The 21,883-nt window shown below is 27.7% G+C and overlaps 1 protein-coding gene and 2 pseudogenes across 1 annotated transcript; 1 reads left to right on the plus strand and 2 right to left on the minus strand.

The window, feature by feature from the left end:
* Nucleotides 1-373: 373 nt before the first annotated feature.
* Nucleotides 374-987, plus strand: LOC132947681 (uncharacterized; the record flags this gene model as incomplete). Its single annotated transcript, XM_061017945.1, has 2 exons — nucleotides 374-545; nucleotides 605-987. Coding segments are annotated over 2 exons (555 nt in total), but the record flags the coding sequence as incomplete, so codon positions are not given.
* Nucleotides 988-5,049: 4,062 nt separating this feature from the next.
* Nucleotides 5,050-6,836, minus strand: LOC132946895 (kelch-like protein 3; annotated as a pseudogene).
* LOC132947682 (ring canal kelch homolog) lies at nucleotides 6,755-16,381 on the minus strand (annotated as a pseudogene).
* Between the last annotated feature and the right edge of the window lie 5,502 nt (nucleotides 16,382-21,883).

The raw sequence follows: 21,883 nt of genomic DNA on the forward strand, positions 1-21,883 counted from the left end.
ATTGTAGACAGTCGTCAATATAATTTTATAATCGAGTTTTGTCGTATATTATGTAATATAATGTATACTATCACCTCTTCGTTAACTTTCTGGGCGGCGCACAGATTAGGCAATTTAGGGGCATTTGTGTGTAGATCGCATATCGTGTCCAAGTTACCAGCCAGAATGGTTTATGCCCAGTTCACCGACACCCGGTTTTTTGATAAAAAAAGCCAGTTTTTAATGGGTTTTAAAAAAAGCCCAATTTGCCGACAGATGATAATATTGACGACATGCTTTGCTGTATTGCAATAAAACTATAATAGGTACTATCATAATCTGTAAATTTATTTTATCGTGAGTAAGAACTGCAGGTACCTATCGGCTATGATATTTTGGACAATCTATATGGTGCAAAGTACAGAACGTAGGATTATCCGAGGAGTATAAAAACAATGCCGAAGTTACACTAACTGTCCGTAGAATATGTGCATTAGCATTAGTCCCTATAGATAACATTGATGAATGTTGGGCCATAATTCACGCGGAAGCTCCAAATAATGAAAGTAAGAAAGTTATTAATGAATAAAAAAAAATAGACTAATTATTTAATTTGGTTAAATAGATCTAATAAAACTCATGGATTACTTTGTTGATACTTATTTAAATTATGATATATGCCACTTTCACCGAAAAATGTGGAACCATTTTGAAACAGAAGGCAGTCGAACGATTAATCATTTGGAAGGATGGCGCGCGGCTTTAAATCGAGCAGTTAACCGTCACAGGCCTAATATTTATACACTTATAAATTATATCAAAAACCAACAGCAGAACTTTGAATTGGATATTTCATCGCAAAGTAGGGGAAATCCAATACCCAAACCAAGTTTGAAATTTCGTAAGCTCGAGGAACAGTTGAAAAATGTTATAGAAAGGTACGCAAAATATTTATTTTATGTAACATACTATTTGTGGATACCATATTTATATCTATCTATATTTTAAATAATTATATTTTACTATTTCAGGTTAAGAGAAAACGAAATTACTTTAATTGAATATATTGATACCATAATATATCATATTCGCGTATAACTATTTTTACTTTTATTTATAGTTTTTATTATTATAACGACTATGTAATATTACTATTATACCTAAATTTAAAAATTACATTTTATACTTTTTATTTTTTTAACTAAACTGTATTTCTTCAAATTGGGTGTCGGCGAATTGGGTGTCGGCGAACTGGGAATACACCGCCAGAATAACTCAAATCTGATTTGGTTTTATAAGAAACGATGACAACGAAAATCTTACTCAAGGTAAAACATTTTATTATTTTAACGTTTCCACTTTATTATTTATGATACAAAATATAAAAACGTGGAGGCGTTCGTAATCATAAAGCCAAATCTTTACGAGTCACAAACGATGTTTATGTATGTTTTTTTATGATGTAAACTGTTATGAAATAGTAATATTTGTATAGTATTAAGATATTAAAGATGTAATACAAAATAAATGATTAAATATTGATAAGAACAAAAGTTATTTAATTTGTACACCTTATGGCCTATGTTGTACACAATTATAAATTTTAAGTACAATACACATTTGACTAAAATGAACGAATTAACGTGACGTAGAAAAAAAAATGGTATATTGTAGAAGGTGGTATACATCTTAAGATGTTTAATTTATTATTAATATAGGTCAGGCCAGAGAAGCAAGATCGCTGAGGCTACAGTAATATATCGCATTTTAGCATCGCATTAACCTCAGGCACGTTGTCAATAAATGATTCGTACGCGAGAAGCGATGATCGTACTGTAAGCCTGGGCAAGTTAATGATAATATTTTTATCGAGTTAAGTTAAGTTGATTGAAAACGTTTTAATAAGTTTAAAGTTAATAGTTAGGTATCCTAATTTTTTTTTCAGCTCAGTTTAGTTAATAGTTTTATGTAAACTTACAATTAACTTATTAAGTTAAGTTAAGTCATTTTTTTTTAATATTTAAATAGTCAGTAATATGGTTTAAAATAATAAAAAGTATCATATATTGTATCATCAATAATAATTGTATCATATTTATTACTAGCCGACCCGTTACAGCTTCGCCCGTGATTGGTTGTTTATTTTGCCTCCGGAGGATGATAAATATATTTTTTTATTCAAATTTTATCGTTTAATGTGATCGGCAAGTAAATATAAAAAATGGTTAATGAAAACGTATTGAAATGTTTCTAGCGGTAGTAATGATAAATATATTTTTATCAAAAATAGCTGATCCCGTGCACTACGTTGCCAGTTAAATGTACCAACTCTATATGACTCAAACTTTGTTCAATCCGTTATTTAATATTCGGTGTATGGTGTTCAACATTTATCTTAACTTTTCTGTTGCCTGGAATAAAAATTCTGAATTTACAGTAGTAGATTATCGGGTAGGCAAAAACCAAATTTAACCCCTTTAAAATTAATCGATCTTCTTCCCAGAGGTCTAATCTACACACAAACATTCATTTATAAATACCTATATATATATATATATATATATTGACGAAAAATAATAATACAAATCAACGAAAATGCCGGATTAACCAATAGCAACCAATATATAGTACACTATTATTATTTTAATCTGCAACAATAAACAACATTTTTTATTATTTAGTTTTTTTTCTGGATAGATGGCGCCACTATTGTATTTTTGACATCCCTATTTTCTACTTTTCTGGTGGATTTTCCTAAAATGTTCTTTCATAAGAACATTTTCCTGACAATTACGAACACAACAAAAAAAGAATCAACAAAATCGGTTCAGTAGTTTCGGAGTTTATCCCGAACAAAAAAAACCGACTTCATTTTATATTGTACTATAGTAGTATAGATTTAATTATTTATAAATTAACGTAACTTGGATTTGATAAAAAGTAACTCGTTATTTATTAAGTTTATATCAATAAACATCAGTTAAGTTAGTAAATATAAAATTTAAAAAAGTTAAAATTAACTTAACATCAACTGTTTAACTCGTTTATGCCCAGTCTTGGATACCGTAGGCTCGACAAACGCACACCATTGTACCTCAACAAAGCTAACAGTGCTCATCTGAATTTATTCTAGAGAGTAATTAGCTCAGAGCGTACATATGCCGAAGGCAAGGTGTCTAGTAGGTTTTTCCGTGTGTCATAGTGATACTCGCTGATACAGCGATATTAACTTAGCGTCTACACTTGATTTAAATTAAATATTGATCAGAACAAAAGTTATTCTATTTATCAGGTCTTCCAGTCCACCATATGGACGATGTGGTACACAATACATATTACAAACAGTACATATTATACTAATATGAAGGAATTAACATAACGTAAAAAAAATAGATAATCGTGAAAAAATATTTGAAAAATAAACTTTTCATTCCTAAATATTATAATACAATACTAATTACTATTACAGTTTATATAACATAACAAAAAATATCATAATAATATACATTAACACCATTAATTTGATTTTAAAGCGTTGGGCAAAACCAAATTATTTCAAATTTATTCATTTTTTTTGTGCTACTTAAGGTGTGTCTTTTGTTAATACAAACTTCTGTTGTTCAATAAGAACTTAACCTTTTTTTACTGAAATTTATTTAGGTCAAAAATACGTTATACTGCTGTCAACAGTATATAATATTAATACTATTACCTACACTGAATATAAATAATCCTTATTTTCATAAGATTATATTTTAAAGAAAATATGTAGATGATTTAGTTAGAAGTTTACTGAGAGATAATATTATTATATTAGAGATAATTTAGATTCTGAGTGGAGCGATATTGATTTTACACTAATGTGTTTATTATTTATAATTTGTTGTGTCTTTCATCACCTTTCTTCAGTATCTTTTCTGGTAGGAAAACTAATTCAAATGGTATTTTGAAGGGTAATTAGTTAAACATTTCTAGAAGTTTTAAAGAGCGTCCGGAAAACCAAGATAAAAACTTAGCTAAAAAACCAATACACATAAGTAATTTATTCAAAAATTGTCAATACTTGATGAAATTATCAAAATATGTTGACTCTTAAAATGTTAGAGTATTATTTCAATTATTGTTGATACATAATTTGTCATAATCTGTTATGAGTGTAATGAAAAATAATTTGTCGTATATTGTAGAGTTAGACAGTCTTCAATATAATATTATAATCAAATTGTATACATATCACCTTTTCGTAAAAAATCTGGGCAGTACAAGGGATAGGATATTTAGGGACATTTTGTATATTATGCATATCGTGTGAAGGTAATAACTCGGTACTTTTCATCTATAAGTAAATGATTTATGAACCATAAATTTGTTTTGGTTAATAAATAACGATGACAACAAAAATCACAAAATAATTAGCAGTAAAACGAAAAACGTGTATCCGGGCCAAAAAACATTATTATTATTTTAATATTTATACATCTTTATTTATGTTAAAAAAAATATAAAAACGTGAAGGCATACGTAATTATAGTCATCTGTTTGCTATTCACAAATACTGTTAATGTATGTTACTTTATGTTATATACTGCTATGAAATAGTATTTAGTATTGTATAAGAATATTAAAGATAAATTAAAAAATAAATTATTAAATATTGCTTAGAACAAAAGTTACTCCATTTGTATTAGTCTTTCTAAACACGCTGAGTTGACAACAATACACAATACATTTTCAATGAATTAACATTACATAGACAGAAATTTGTATATACTAAAGTACCTATGGGGATTATTTTTTCAAATACATGGATTATTTTGTACTACTTGAAGAGTGCAATGTGTCGATACAAACTTCTGTTTTACAAATCAGAACCTATCCTTTTCAACTAAAAATAATTTAGGTGAAGGGCAAAAATATGTAATACTGTCAATACTGCAGTCAACTTTATGGTATTACGCTATTGCCTACTCTGTAAATAAATAGACCTTATTTTCAGTAGAATATTTAAAGAAAATATGTAAATGATTTAGTTAGAAGTCTACTCAGAGATAATATAATAGAAAATTTAAATTATTTAAAACAATTTTAATCAAACATTTTATCAAAAATGTATAAAATACTTAACAAGTGTTTATGTATTATAAATGAATATGAATATAATATACAACAGCCAACAATGAGACCATGTATAGCTTATGCAGTACGATCAGTTCTCAAATGTAATGGTATATAAACGACCATTGCATCATGAATTACCTCAACACTTGTTGACAATGTTTTAAAAGTCCTTGTGTTGGTATTGGGATTGTATATTTCTACAGAATCCAAATGAGTAGATCCATCATGTCCGCCAAAAACATACAACAAACCATTCAATGTTCAACGCCTATGCCCTATATTGAAAATGCAATTTACTATTATTATTATTATTTATTTATTTGTTTTCATTTAAAACGGAAATGTATACATACATGTAATATTACAAATATTTATACATATTATAATTTGGCATTATATATAAATAATTGTCTCCGTAAGCTAGGCTTGTTGTGGAGACAAGGTTGTAATTTAAATACAATAAGTTCATTGGAAAGTTTTTCTTAAAAAATTAATTTTTATAATTACTTGGATGAAATCGGCATATGTGCATGTCAGCTATAGGAGACCAAACTTTAGCAATTGGTGTATAGGCCTCAACACTTTTAAGAATCACCGTACCAGTAGATTCCTAACACTGATCACCAACAGCATACATTAGACCATCTAAGACTCCTAAACCAGGGGCGATTTGTAGACATCTGTGTGACTGGTGTCCACGTGTCAAGGCTAGGATCATAACATTCAACAGATCTCAAAGAAGATGGGTGGTTATGACCTCCTACCTACAGATTTTAATTTAATTAAATGTACATATTCAAAACTAATAATTAAAAAAAAAGTTTACCACGTATAAAAAATTATTGAGTACTGCAACACCAGGGTCCATTCTCTCAGTATACATATTAGATATCAATTGCCATTTTTGAATACTTATGTCAAACACCTCTGCACTATTTAAAGGAGAACACCAATTGCTCCGCCAACCTATCATTTAATATTATTATAATTATAAATAACACAAAATTAGTTATAGGTTAGGTTATTTAATGGTATAACTCACAGCGTATATACGATCATCTAATACACCAACAGCAAAAAAATTGCGATCGACTAACATGTTAACTGTTGATTTCCATTGGAGTGATTGTGAAGATAAGTCAAGCATTTCAATTGATCTTGAATTAATATATTTATTAGCCAAGGCAAAAACGAAATGTTCTTTTATTAAGGCTAGACGACATCCTCCTCCAAACTGCATACTCATTTCCATTTTTTTATACAATAATTTTGGTTGCTGGATCATACCAGCTTGTATAACACTTCCTCATTCCTGATCCACTATCCATGGCAAGAAGACACTGCAAAAAAATAAGTAAATAGAATGGTATTGAAAAGATAATTTGAAATCAGAATTCAGTAATACTTTAAGTCCAGTCTGTCTAGGTGAATTACGAATTGTTTGTGGCATAGTAATGTGCCGTTGTTTCTTTAGAATATGGAAATTTGAAGCTTCATTGACAAAATCAATCATCACCTTAAAATATTATAAAATATTATATAAGATTATAAATTTACAGTAAAAGCACAATGATGAAAAAAACATACATTTAGGATTATTTTTAAGAAGAGTTTCCTCGTCTACAATTGTTGATATATTCTCTTGGGGTACTAACGACTAACGAACATGTTCCATTAATTTAGGCAAACTGTCATATGTACAATCTAATTCATGTTTTACCCGATTACTAACACATTCAAATATCTGCAACAAATAAATATGGTTAAATTAATATATAACTAAATCAAATTACATAAGCAAACTTTTTTTTTCCTTGGCGTAAAGAGGTACTTATTTGTTAAGATAAAAACAAAAAAATATTTCAGGGTATTGCTCAAAAATTAAATATATATATGTTTTAAACGATTGAACTTATGAATAGTGAATAATTACATAATATGGTGTTAGTTTGGGGTTCAAGATTTTTAAAAAATACCAATTTTCTTCGGGCAAGTCACGGTGTCCGGAGAACAAGTGCTGCCATCCCCCCACCCGGGGCATAATAGTTTTAAATTTGAATACTCGTTCAGAAATAAAGTACACTACAAATAGAATACCATTCATACCTATTTAGTGTTAAATATTAATAAGTTTGCAACTTTGCAAGATAATGAATTCCGATTCCCAAAGTCTTAAGTAATGATCAAAACAAATATTTGTATACTGCACTTAAAGTATATAATGATAATAATATATTGTATAATATTGTAAATTACTTTTTTCAAATAAACGCTCGCAACACACAATATTATATTATATAAGGTAGTTAATAGTTAGGTAATTTTCTTTTTATCATTTATCAAATACGCGATCAAAGTTAAAATTTAAATTATTTATTATTAATTTTAAATATTTAATTTAATCATTTTATACACATAAAAAGTACTATTTTATTGTAAGCATAATTAATAATGTATAAATTGAATATAATATTTTGTATTGATTAATATGATATAATATGTTTATGTACTATATCTTTTCAATAGTATAATTTATTTATAGGTATATACTATAATCAACACATTGATAGCATCATAAGGATCATATTAAGTTTGAGCCTACACGTGAAGGTATAGGTAGGTACCTAACTAGTTAGTCATTTTTGAAATTCGATTGACAAGTAATAAGTTCTACAAGTTACAACAATACAATTGGTGAAAATGTGCAATATAGTAAATTCTAAATAGTAATTAGTGTGTATTTATTAATTATTTAGTTATTATGTATTATAATTGCACCAACTAGGTACTTATGTGGCCTAACTCGTAATATAAGTTATAGAATAAGGTACTTCGTAGTCCGTACCTACCTAACATTACAACTTTTAATACATATTTTATACCATATAATTATATAAATGCATGGTTAATATTAAATAATTAGTTTATGTTATTTTATACAGAACTATTACAGTTGTGTTTCGACAAAATCAAACAATTTGATAAATCAATAATTAAATTCTAAATTTATTTAGAATGTAATTTTTATACAAATTCTCTATTTAGTTATTTGATACACAATTTTAGATTCTGAGCGAAACGATGAATGTATTGATTTTACAATGACGTGTGTTTTTTTATTTTGTAGTTAAAAATTTATAAAATGTTATACATTAACTTTTATAGCTAACAATTGAAAATTTAAAACAAGATTTCACGTAAATAGGTTATACATAAATTACTATATTCACCTTAATATCACTGAATATACTTAGTAATATCATTAGCTGGATGGTTGTTTTCGCTCAGAATCGTTTTTCTTATACAATCAATAAATAATATTTATTATATCATTGAATTCAAATTTAACACCATCCATTACAGTGACCCACTTGTAACCTACTGTACAGCAGAGCGACACCTACTTACACACCTTTTTTTAATATTAATTTTTGCCAGTATTTTCTTGTGCCTTATAAGGTGTTAAGGTAGGTAAAAAAATAATACATACATACCTACATAGACAGCCGACAGGGGTAAGTAAGGGTTAGGAAAGTAGGTATTTAAATATATTTACAAACATTTAAGAATTGTGAACATGATTTATACCCCATAATTTATGTTTTAATAAATTAAAAAACCGGAGTTCGATGCGGTATGTAGGAAATCTTTTTCCTTCAGATCAAAAAATAGTTATCAAAATCCGACAATTCTACTAGGCCTGAGAATTGTCCACGTGAAGTAATTATTTTTCGATATAATTCACACTACAGACCCCTCCTAAATGGTATCGGGTAGTAAATTAGTGTAAAAGTATTATAAGTAAGTCGACAACTAAAATAATATACAATTTAATTTTCAAATTTTATAGAATCGCGGAAAATTTGTAAAACTGGCGGCGCACAGGTTAGGAAATTTAGGGGCAATGTGTGTAGATCGCATATCGCGTCCAAGTTACCAGCCAGAATAACTCGAACACTCGACAATAACTCAAATCTTATTTTGTTTTATAAGAAACGATGACAACGAAAAGCTTACTCAAGGTAAAACATTTTATTATTTTAACGTTTACACTTTATTATTTATGTTAAAAAATATAAAAATGTGGAGGCATACGTAATCATAAAGCCAAATCTTTACGAGTCACAAACGCTGTTAATGTATGTTTTTTTATGTTGTAAACTGTTATGAAATAGTAATATTTGTATTGTATTAAGATATTCAAGATGAATACAAAATAAATCATTAAATATTGATAAGAACAAAAGTTATTTCATTTGTCAGGTCATCCTGTACACCCTATGGCCTATGTTGTACACAATTATACATTTTACGTACAATACACATTTGACTAATATGAACAAATTAACGTTACGTACACAAAATGGTAGATTGTAGACGGTCATCAATATAAAATTATAAGGTGGGTTATATCTTAAGATGTTTAATTTATTATTAATATAGGTCAGGCCAGAGAAGTAAGATCGCTGAGGCTACAGTAATATATCGCATTTTAGCATCACATTAACCTCAGACACGTTGTCAATAAGTGATTCATACGCGAGAAGCGATGATCGTACTGTAAGCCTGGACAAGTTAATGATAATATTTTTTAATTGAGTTAAGTTAAGTTGATTGTAATCGTTTTAATAAGTTTAAAGTTTATAGTTAGGTATCCTAATTTTTTTTTCAGCTCAGTTAAGTTAAGTCATTTTTTTTTTAATATATAAATAGTCAGTAATATGGTTTAAAATAATAAAAAGTATCATATGTATCATCAATAATAATTGTATTATATTTATTATTTAATTATTTATAAATTAACTTAACTTGGATTTGATAAAAAGTAACTCGTTATTTATTAAGTTTATATCAATAAACATTAGTCAAGTTAGTAAATATAAAATTTTAAAAGGTTAAAATTAACTTAACATCAACTGTTTAACTCGTTTATGCCCAGGCTTAGATACCGTAGGCTCGACAAACGCACACCATTGTACCTAAACAAAGCTAACAGTGCTGATCTGAATTTATTCTAGAGAGTCATTAGCTCAGAGCGTACATACGATGAGGGCAAGGTGTCTATTTACAGTTTATATAACATAACAAAAAATAACATAATAATATACATTAACACCATTAATTTGATTTAAAAGCGTTGGGCAAAACCAAATTATTTCAAATTCATTCATTTTTTTTGTGCTACTTAAGGTGTGTCTTTTGTTAATACAAACTTCTGTTATTCAATAAGAACTTAACCTTTTTTTACTGAAATTTATTTAGGTCAAAAATACGTTGTCAACAGTATAGAATAATAATACTATTACCTACACTGAATATAAATAATCTTTATTTTCATAAGAATATATTTTAAAGAAAATATGTAGATGATTTAGTTAGAAGTTTACTGAGAGATAATTTAGATTCTGAGTGGAGCGATATTGATTTTACACTAATGTGTTTAATTTTTAATTGATTGTGTCTTTCGTCACCTTACTTCAGTATCTTTTCTGGTAGGAAAATTAATTCAAATGGTATTTTGAAGGATAATTAGTAAAACATTTCTAGAAGTTTTCAAGAGCGTCCGGAAAACCAAAATAAAAACTTAGCTAAGAAACCAATACAGATAAGTAATTTATTCAAAAATTGTCAATACTTGATGAAATTATCAAAATATGTTGACTCTTAGAATGTTATAGTATTATTTCAATTATTGTTGATACATAATTTGTCATAAACTGTTATGAGTGTAATGAAAAATAATTTGTAGTATATTGTAGACATTGATAACCACTGTGTGACGGGGAGTATAAGACCATTCCCTCGGGGGTTGTTACACCTTTAGCCATATGTCGCGAGGGCAGCTACTTCACGCCTTTTGACGACGCGGTCACATCCCTCCGACGGGTTTCATATATTGTAGACAGACTTCAATATAATATTATAATCAAATTGTATACATATCACCTTTTCGTAAAAATCTGGGCAGTGCAAGGAATAGGATATTTAGGGACATTTTGTATATTATGCATATCGCGTGAAGGTTATCTAGAATAACTCGGTACTTTTCATCTATAAGTAAATGATTTATGAACCATAAATTTTTTTGGTTAATAAATAACGATGACAACGAAAATCACAAAATAATTAGCATTAAAACGAAAAACGTGTATCCAGGCCAAAAAACATAAAAACGTGGAGGCATACGTCATTATAGTCATCTGTTTGCTATTTACAAATACTGTTAATGTATGTTACTTTATGTTATATACTGCTATGAAATAGTATTTAGTATTGTATAAGAATATTAAAGATAAATTAAAAAATAAATTATTAAATATTGCTTAGAACAAAAGTTACTCCATTTGTATTAGTCTTTCTAAACACGCTGAGTTGACAACAATACACAATACATTTTCAATGAATTAACATTACATAGAAAGAAATTTGTATATACTAAAGTACCTATGGGGATTATTTTTTCAAATGCATGGATTATTTTGTACTACTTGAAGAGTGCAATGTGTCGATACAAACTTCTGTTTTACAAATTAGAACCTACTCTTTTCTACTAAAAATAATTTAGGTGAAGGGCAAAAATGTGTGATACTGCAGTCAACTGTATGGTATTACGCTATTACCTACTCTGTAAATAAGTAGACCTTATTTTCAGTAAAATATTTAAAGAAAATATGTAGATTATTTTAAATAGAAGTCTACTCAGAGATAATATAATAGAAAATTAAAATTATTTAAAACAATTTTATGACTACCACCTAGCATACATTACACCGTCTAAGACTCCTAAACCAGGGGCGATTTGTAGACATCTGTGTGACTGGTGTCCACGTGTCAAGGCTAGGATCATAACATTCAACAGATCTCAAAGAAGATGGGTGGTTATGACCTCCTACCTACAGATTTTAATTTAATTAAATGTACATATTCAAAACTAATAATTAAAAAAAAAGTTTACCACGTATAAAAAATTATTGAGTACTGCAACACCAGGGTCCATTCTCTCAGTATACATATTAGATATCAATTGCCATTTTTGAATACTTATGTCAAACACCTCTGCACTATTTAAAGGAGAACACCAATTGCTCCGCCAACCTATCATTTAATATTATTATAATTATAAATAACACAAAATTAGTTATAGGTTAGGTTATTTAATGGTATAACTCACAGCGTATATACGATCATCTAATACACCAACAGCAAAAAAATTGCGATCGACTAACATGTTAACTGTTGATTTCCATTGGAGTGATTGTGAAGATAAGTCAAGCATTTCAATTGATCTTGAATTAATATATTTATTAGCCAAGGCAAAAACGAAATGTTCTTTTATTAAGGCTAGACGACATCCTCCTCCAAACTGCATACTCATTTCCATTTTTTTATACAATAATTTTGGTTGCTGGATCATACCAGCTTGTATAACACTTCCTCATTCCTGATCCACTATCCATGGCAAGAAGACACTGCAAAAAAATAAGTAAATAGAATGGTATTGAAAAGATAATTTGAAATCAGAATTCAGTAATACTTTAAGTCCAGTCTGTCTAGGTGAATTACGAATTGTTTGTGGCATAGTAATGTGCCGTTGTTTCTTTAGAATATGGAAATTTGAAGCTTCATTGACAAAATCAATCATCACCTTAAAATATTATAAAATATTATATAAGATTATAAATTTACAGTAAAAGCACAATGATGAAAAAAACATACATTTAGGATTATTTTTAAGAAGAGTTTCCTCGTCTACAATTGTTGATATATTCTCTTGGGGTACTAACGACTAACGAACATGTTCCATTAATTTAGGCAAACTGTCATATGTACAATCTAATTCATGTTTTACCCGATTACTAACACATTCAAATATCTGCAACAAATAAATATGGTTAAATTAATATATAACTAAATCAAATTACATAAGCAAACTTTTTTTTTCCTTGGCGTAAAGAGGTACTTATTTGTTAAGATAAAAACAAAAAAATATTTCAGGGTATTGCTCAAAAATTAAATATATATATGTTTTAAACGATTGAACTTATGAATAGTGAATAATTACATAATATGGTGTTAGTTTGGGGTTCAAGATTTTTAAAAAATACCAATTTTCTTCGGGCAAGTCACGGTGTCCGGAGAACAAGTGCTGCCATCCCCCCACCCGGGGCATAATAGTTTTAAATTTGAATACTCGTTCAGAAATAAAGTACACTACAAATAGAATACCATTCATACCTATTTAGTGTTAAATATTAATAAGTTTGCAACTTTGCAAGATAATGAATTCCGATTCCCAAAGTCTTAAGTAATGATCAAAACAAATATTTGTATACTGCACTTAAAGTATATAATGATAATAATATATTGTATAATATTGTAAATTACTTTTTTCAAATAAACGCTCGCAACACACAATATTATATTATATAAGGTAGTTAATAGTTAGGTAATTTTCTTTTTATCATTTATCAAATACGCGATCAAAGTTAAAATTTAAATTATTTATTATTAATTTTAAATATTTAATTTAATCATTTTATACACATAAAAAGTACTATTTTATTGTAAGCATAATTAATAATGTATAAATTGAATATAATATTTTGTATTGATTAATATGATATAATATGTTTATGTACTATATCTTTTCAATAGTATAATTTATTTATAGGTATATACTATAATCAACACATTGATAGCATCATAAGGATCATATTAAGTTTGAGCCTACACGTGAAGGTATAGGTAGGTACCTAACTAGTTAGTCATTTTTGAAATTCGATTGACAAGTAATAAGTTCTACAAGTTACAACAATACAATTGGTGAAAATGTGCAATATAGTAAATTCTAAATAGTAATTAGTGTGTATTTATTAATTATTTAGTTATTATGTATTATAATTGCACCAACTAGGTACTTATGTGGCCTAACTCGTAATATAAGTTATAGAATAAGGTACTTCGTAGTCCGTACCTACCTAACATTACAACTTTTAATACATATTTTATACCATATAATTATATAAATGCATGGTTAATATTAAATAATTAGTTTATGTTATTTTATACAGAACTATTACAGTTGTGTTTCGACAAAATCAAACAATTTGATAAATCAATAATTAAATTCTAAATTTATTTAGAATGTAATTTTTATACAAATTCTCTATTTAGTTATTTGATACACAATTTTAGATTCTGAGCGAAACGATGAATGTATTGATTTTACAATGACGTGTGTTTTTTTATTTTGTAGTTAAAAATTTATAAAATGTTATACATTAACTTTTATAGCTAACGATTGAAAATTTAAAACAAGATTTCACGTAAATAGGTTATACATAAATTACTATATTCACCTTAATATCACTGAATATACTTAGTAATATCATTAGCTGGATGGTTGTTTTCGCTCAGAATCGTTTTTCTTATACAATCAATAAATAATATTTATTATATCATTGAATTCAAATTTAACACCATCCATTACAGTGACCCACTTGTAACCTACTGTACAGCAGAGCGACACCTACTTACACACCTTTTTTTAATATTAATTTTTGCCAGTATTTTCTTGTGCCTTATAAGGTGTTAAGGTAGGTAAAAAAATAATACATACATACCTACATAGACAGCCGACAGGGGTAAGTAAGGGTTAGGAAAGTAGGTATTTAAATATATTTACAAACATTTAAGAATTGTGAACATGATTTATACCCCATAATTTATGTTTTAATAAATTAAAAAACCGGAGTTCGATGCGGTATGTAGGAAATCTTTTTCCTTCAGATCAAAAAATCATTTAGTCTTGTTTATATCATCACAATTGTTTTTAGTTGATTTAAAAAAGAAAATGAACAGTTAAGATAGAAATTCATACAATTTTTTCTTCAAACCGTAAACTAATGATTTTCTATCAAATGATATTGTCATGATTTTGTTTCATAAGCATTTAAAAATCATAGTTTAAGGTTTGAAAATCTAAAACAATATTTCTCATATGTATCTATTTCATAGTGTAACTTAAAATTAAAAAAAAATGCATATACAGTCTTTTTAATAGATATTTTAAGCTCAAATTTAATCTAAATTAATTTTTTATAATTCAAAAATATAATTATAATTATTATATAGACTGACAGACCTAGTTTTAGTTCACGATCGTTTTTCTTATACTATGGTTATATATAAATTTATTTATTTTGGAATAAATGGCAATCTGAAAAAACTATTTGGATAAATATTATAATATAAATTAAACTTAAGAATAGTATAACAATATATAATCTTCAATATTATATCATTGAATTCAAATTTAACACATCCATTATAGTGATACACAAGACTCATCATGCGTACAGCTGACCAGTACCCTCTAGCCCAACTTTTTCTTTTTTTAAATTGTATGACCTATGGTAAGTACACCGTAAACACTACATAAAAATCCATATTGTGTTTGAGTTTCTTTACTACATCCTTTTATTTGACACATAGCATATGGCTATCAAAAATTAAATATTTATATTATATACCTACCATTACATTATGTTCGGTGACCATGATATCACCAGTATAAATATAATCTACTAACAGTTGTAAGATGTTGGAGTCAAACTCTCTTAAATTTACAACACCTTTATCCTCTTCGGCAAAACTGGTGAACATCGCACGGAAATATGGACTAGCTGATATTAAAACAACTTTATGTGCACACACTATTACACCGTCATCTGTTTCTAACTTAATATCACATAACACTTCTTCTCTAAAAACATAAAACTCGTTATTATTATTTATTTTGATAGCAGTTAAAATGACTAAAACGTCGTAAACTTTGTAGGACTTCAAATAAACTGTGAGTGTGACAGCTGTTTATGTATATTTGAGGTTTACATCCGTTGGTTTTCAGAACTTGCTTTTGGCCACTTGTCCATCGTAAAACACGTTTTACCGAATCCATCTCTTTTACGGACATACAGTACGGTAACTATACAGAGTACCTAAAAACATGATAAAATATTTGATTCAATATAATACACATATTAATATTATGTATGAACTTACCTATTTTATTTTGTAGTTAACTTCAGTTAGTATTATATGTGTTTAAAGCCGTGTTATATTATATTATTCTGTAGTCAATAGAAATAGTACAGAATAAGAATTACGTAGACAGCATATAACGTCAAGAACATAATATTATTTCTCATCACTACAATATTACCGTCACGGGCTCACGGCAGAATGCAGCGGATTGCCGTATGCGACTAATCAACCGGCTATCATTGGATTATCAATTATTTTTCTTATCTCTTTATCACACAGATATATAAAAATTATATTTTTATATATCTGTGGTTTATCATAAATCTTCATCCAGATAATGAATACACTGATGGTTGGCGAACTATAATAATATTATTCTAGTTAGGTACGTCCTACCACCTTAGATAGTTAGATCATACTATTACATAATAGTAATAATAATACGAAATAAAAACTTACCTATAAAGAGGGCCGTGGATTGTGCGAGGCCGGCTTGCCCGCGGAAAAACGAACGATCTCGAATCCATCCCGCGGAAAACTGACTTAAATAGGTATATATAACTATATGTATTATGGATATCGCTCTTCTCGGGTGTCTACAATACATTATAATATATTAATAATACACCGACCGCAATAAATCAAATAAATCAATATATTATTATATTATTTTATTAAGTTCCACCTTCGAAGCCGCCGTAAAGAGCTCAATATGTTTATCGTGGCGTATAGTAGGTACCTACCTATATATTGGACCAGCGACACAACCAGCATGTTTGTAGGTCACTTTGTACGATCACTTAGAAAAAATTAAAACCGTGGACGGTTTTTACTGTTTTTGGCAGTGTTTGGCAAGTTTCTTATAAAAAGCAATTCTTTCTGTTCCTTGTTCCTTAAAAAAAAAGAATTCGTTCCTTTGTCGTTCCTTTGGAAAATGAACGAGTTCCTTTTTTAGTTCCAAATAAAATAAAAATTCTAATTTAATCATCATAATGTTTTTTTTTCATATGCATACTTCTTTAATTTTTAATTATAATATATAACTACGAGTAGGTACCTACATATTTTATAATTCTATTTTGAGATTTTCTTCAACATTAAATAGTTGCAGGCCAACTATTGTCTTAACGTCGATACTCGATAACCAATAGGTAAACACAGGCGCGTAATAGGTCCATTTTCCTTACCGGGAAATTGAATATAATTATATATAAAAAAATATTAATTTTAAGGTCCACTTACTATACTTACTAATAGCAATGGGTCTCATGTATACCTATATCCTAAGCCAGAAGAAATAAGAAAAAATTATTCAATTAACATGAACTTAAATAATAAACCAAATCTACATTTAAATTTAAGTTCTATAAAAAAAAATAAATACACAACAATATTAACATAGTTATTTTTATTTAAATGATAATGATTGCATAGTATAAATTATAAAATATGAATAGTATGTTCTTAAAATTAATTCTATACAGAAAAAATAATATACAAATAGTTGAATGAAATGTTTAAAAACTAAATTTTCAACATTCTTAACATTTCTGTACTTTTTTCACACAATAAGTTTATTACTTGTTCCGAGGTTTATATCAGCCGCACGCATTCAATTCTGGCTTAATAAATATTAAACACAACGCCATAAACGCAAAATTTTGTGCATACAATCCAGCCGAGAAAGATCGCCTTATTATATTATTATGATCAATAGTCAATACTAAATAATATGCTAATAGTAATGATTTTTATTCAAACTATTATATATTAAACATAAACAAAATTCATAGTAATATTATGTTACCTATGAAACACAACAATAGTAGTAGTTACGTAATAAGAATTATTGAAAAATTTAAAATAAAAAGTAAGTAGTAATACTTTTTCCACTTACATCTCATTGTTTCAATAGTATCTAGGTAACTTTTACATTGACTTTTCTGTGTACCTACTAATTTCAAAATCCTGTCTTAATATGATTATTATTTTATTATGTATATAATTATATAACACTAATTAGGTTCAACACAACAAATCTAAAACCGCTTTAAAATTATAAACTATTTTCAATTTATTCAAATTATTACTTTAATAGTTTTTATTACCTACTTAAGACATTTATTATTCTAGAAATTAAGAATAATCAGAAACTTACCTGTTTGGGCTGTATGGCAATCAGTTCAAACTGTTAAAATTGTAGAAAATAACTAAACCCGTCGACGAAATTCAAATTAATGAAATAAAATAATAATGTATAATAGGTACTAGGTTAATAATATTATCATTGATAATAAATAATCCATGTAATTTATAAATAACTTTATTATAAACAGAAACATTCGGAGCCTAATCTAAACTGTCCGTATACCCGCATACCGCTTTGTCTTGTCTAGTAATCATTAGAAATCTAAAATAAAATATGTGTTTTTCAACGGATATACGTAATAGTAATATGATCCAGTACACCAAAAGTTGCATTACCAGAAACTAAAACTAACCAACAACATTAATTGTTGTTTGTCGCTTATGTAATTTTCTCTTTTCAATTATTATTCAATTTTAAAACAATTATTATTTATTATTATCCCGGTATCCCGGTGGGCCTGTAGTACGCGCCTGGGTATACATTATACACATTAAAAAAAATATATCTTAATTTCAATTATTTACATATTTATCTGCGTAAAATAATGGAACTAGAAAGGAACGAACAATTTTGTTATTTTTCCTTTAAAAAAAGAACTAGTTAATTTTCTCATTTTTTTTTTTATAAAAAGGAATTCGTTCCAGGAATCCGTTCCTTTTGAAACTCATTCCTTCCAAACACTGGTTTTAAATACTAGGTATAGTAATAGGAGCGTTTAAATACAGGAATGCACCGCTCATAGTGCGCATGCGCAATATGGTATCGTCTGCATAACATAGATATTAGATAACATGTTGATTATTGATTATCAGTGATTTAAGCGGCAAACTAAAATTTTGAATAAATACGATATTATGGTGTGGTATTCAAAACTTACCAATTCTTACCCAAACAGGTTTTAGCTATCTTTATGATGCTATTTTATTTAAGGTCACTGGTAAAACACATTTTACCTGACACAGTAACACGCTTATGACATAGGAATTTAGAGTATTTAGACATGTTCTATTTCCAACACATTGATTGAAGTAAGATAATAAAAACGTAATAGGTGGGAATTTCTGAATATGATATACTAAAATTCCATTTATATTAGTTAGTGTAAAACTTTTTTGTACTTTACGATATATTATATCTTTTTACAAATATTACTATTGACTAAAACTATTATATTTCTATATTATTAAAAAATGTTGTACCTACCATAGACTAAATGTACCAAATTGTATCAGTATAACTCAGTTAAAACTTAAAATATACTAAATTCGCAAATTGCAATATTAATAATTTTATTTAAGTTCAATAGGTATAATATCACATTATCAGTTATCACTGAGTTATCAGTTACTATAGTTATGCGGACGATACCATATTGCGCATGCGCACTATGAGCGGTGCATTCCTGTATTTAAACGCTCCTATAGTAATAACTGTCAATATGGCGGACAGTTTGTACTATTTGAGACGGATAAAAATATCCTAGAAATAAAGTGTTTTCAGACACGAAAATATAACTATTAAATAAATAAAATACACGTACTTGTATTATCAATATTCAATACATATTCATTGCTCTACTCAGAATCTAAAATAATTACTTTAAAAAAGCTGAAAAGGCTATTTTTACCTCCCTATATTATGCGCCAACTAGATTCCCTTCAAATCGAACAAGATACAGTCGAAGAAAAGCGTTGAAGTTGTACTACCCAGACACAAAATAAATAAAAATAAACACACATCATTGTAAAGTCTATACATTCATCGCTCCGCTCAGAATCTAAAAGTCTTTGTTTTGAATTTAGGTTAGAAAACTTTTTGCCATTTCATCATTTACCATCATTGGATCAATATTAATATCCCGATGTAAAATGAGGATTGCCAAAAAGTTTAGTCTCACTTGACATGTCGTAAAGTTTGATGAGATTTAAACAGTATAAGTAAATTTAAAATGTTATAAATAGTATACAATAGCGGTATACAAACAAGCTAAACTAAAAAAATAATTAGCTTTTAAAATTTACAGATTACCTGGTAACAACCAAACATTACTTATAGTCCAACAATATATTTATAAATAAATTATGATTGTGTTATATTATAAAAAGTTATGTTAAACGTTAATTAAAAATGTTTATACTTTAAAATATAATATTAAGTCAAAATAGGTAATCGAAGTTTTTTCAATTTACAGATTAACTCACGCAGTTGGTATACGAAAAACGATGATAGATACGTTCAGAATTTGGCAGTGTCAATTGATTTTGAAGTTATAATATGACCTAATGAAGTTCAGTATTTTGGGATTTTTAATAATTCGTCGTCACTCTAGCTTTCCGCGACTATAAAGAATATTGATTTTTTTTTTAAACTTATATACCTTCTTCGTCGAATTAAGAACGACGGTGCGATCAGAATTTGTCAATCGAACTTATTATTGTTTATAGTTAAGTTATAGTTTAACGAAGTTCCCGATTCTGTAATTCTTACACATGTTTTCATATGCAGCACTCTATTTTACGGCGATTTTAATTGTTTTCTCTTGTTAAATTGTCAATATAAATTGCCAGGTTACAATGTAGTGACCAGTGCCGTAACTAAAGCTGGCTACTAATGAGGCCTGTGTGCAAACCAAATATTGTGGCCCCATATAATCTTTTTCAGTACATACCACAAAAACTCTTGTGTCTGTCAACTTTTCTGATAGGAAAGTGAATCTAGTTGGTACTTTGGGGGGTCAAAAGTAAAAATCTCCTAGTAGTTTCCAAAAGCGACGTGAAAAACAGAAAAAAAATTAAGGAAAAACGGAAATTTCTACGCAAAATCTGTTTTTGAGAAAATCGATTTTGGTTTTTAGTGTAACTCTAAAACAAATGACCGTAGGGACATGATATTTTGACTGAATGTTTATATTAGCATTTTCTATACACCATAAAATTTACAAAATATTTTGACTCTTTTTGAGCTATTTACGGCCATTGTCAGTTTTCAATTTTCATAAAATATCAATGACAGTTTTTATTTATAAGCATTTAAAGTTCAAATTTTAACAAAATACGGAAAAATCACGAAAAATAGCAAATTATTTTGAGTTGAGAATTCATAAAAATTTTTCTTTTTAAATCTAAGATTTGAAAATGTAATATAAGATTACTCATAAGTTTGTCTACCTTTATCAAAAAAAAAAAATGTCTAGAAGAAACTTAAATTAAATTTTTATGAGCGTCTGAAATTTATATTTTTACAACATTTGATATTTACTCGATTTCTCGTGTAACGATTTTCTTATTTTGTTGTAATTAAAAAACGAATGACTGTAGATACTTAAAAATTTCACTGAATGTTTATATTAGCATTTTCTATACACCATATAATGTATAAAATATTTTGACTCTTTTTGAGCTGTTTACGGACATTGTCAGTTTTAAATTTTTCTAGTTTTTTTTTCTATAAATATCAATAAATTTTTATTTGTTGGGTAAAAAAGCGTGAAAATTTAATATAAGACTCCTGATATATCGTTCTAATAGCAGTTGAAAAATATTGAAAATACATAGGCACAATTTTTTTATATGCATTTAAGTTCATATTTTG

Source organism: Metopolophium dirhodum, chromosome 6 (assembly GCF_019925205.1).
Source record: "Metopolophium dirhodum isolate CAU chromosome 6, ASM1992520v1, whole genome shotgun sequence".
NCBI lineage: Eukaryota > Metazoa > Arthropoda > Insecta > Hemiptera > Aphididae > Metopolophium > Metopolophium dirhodum.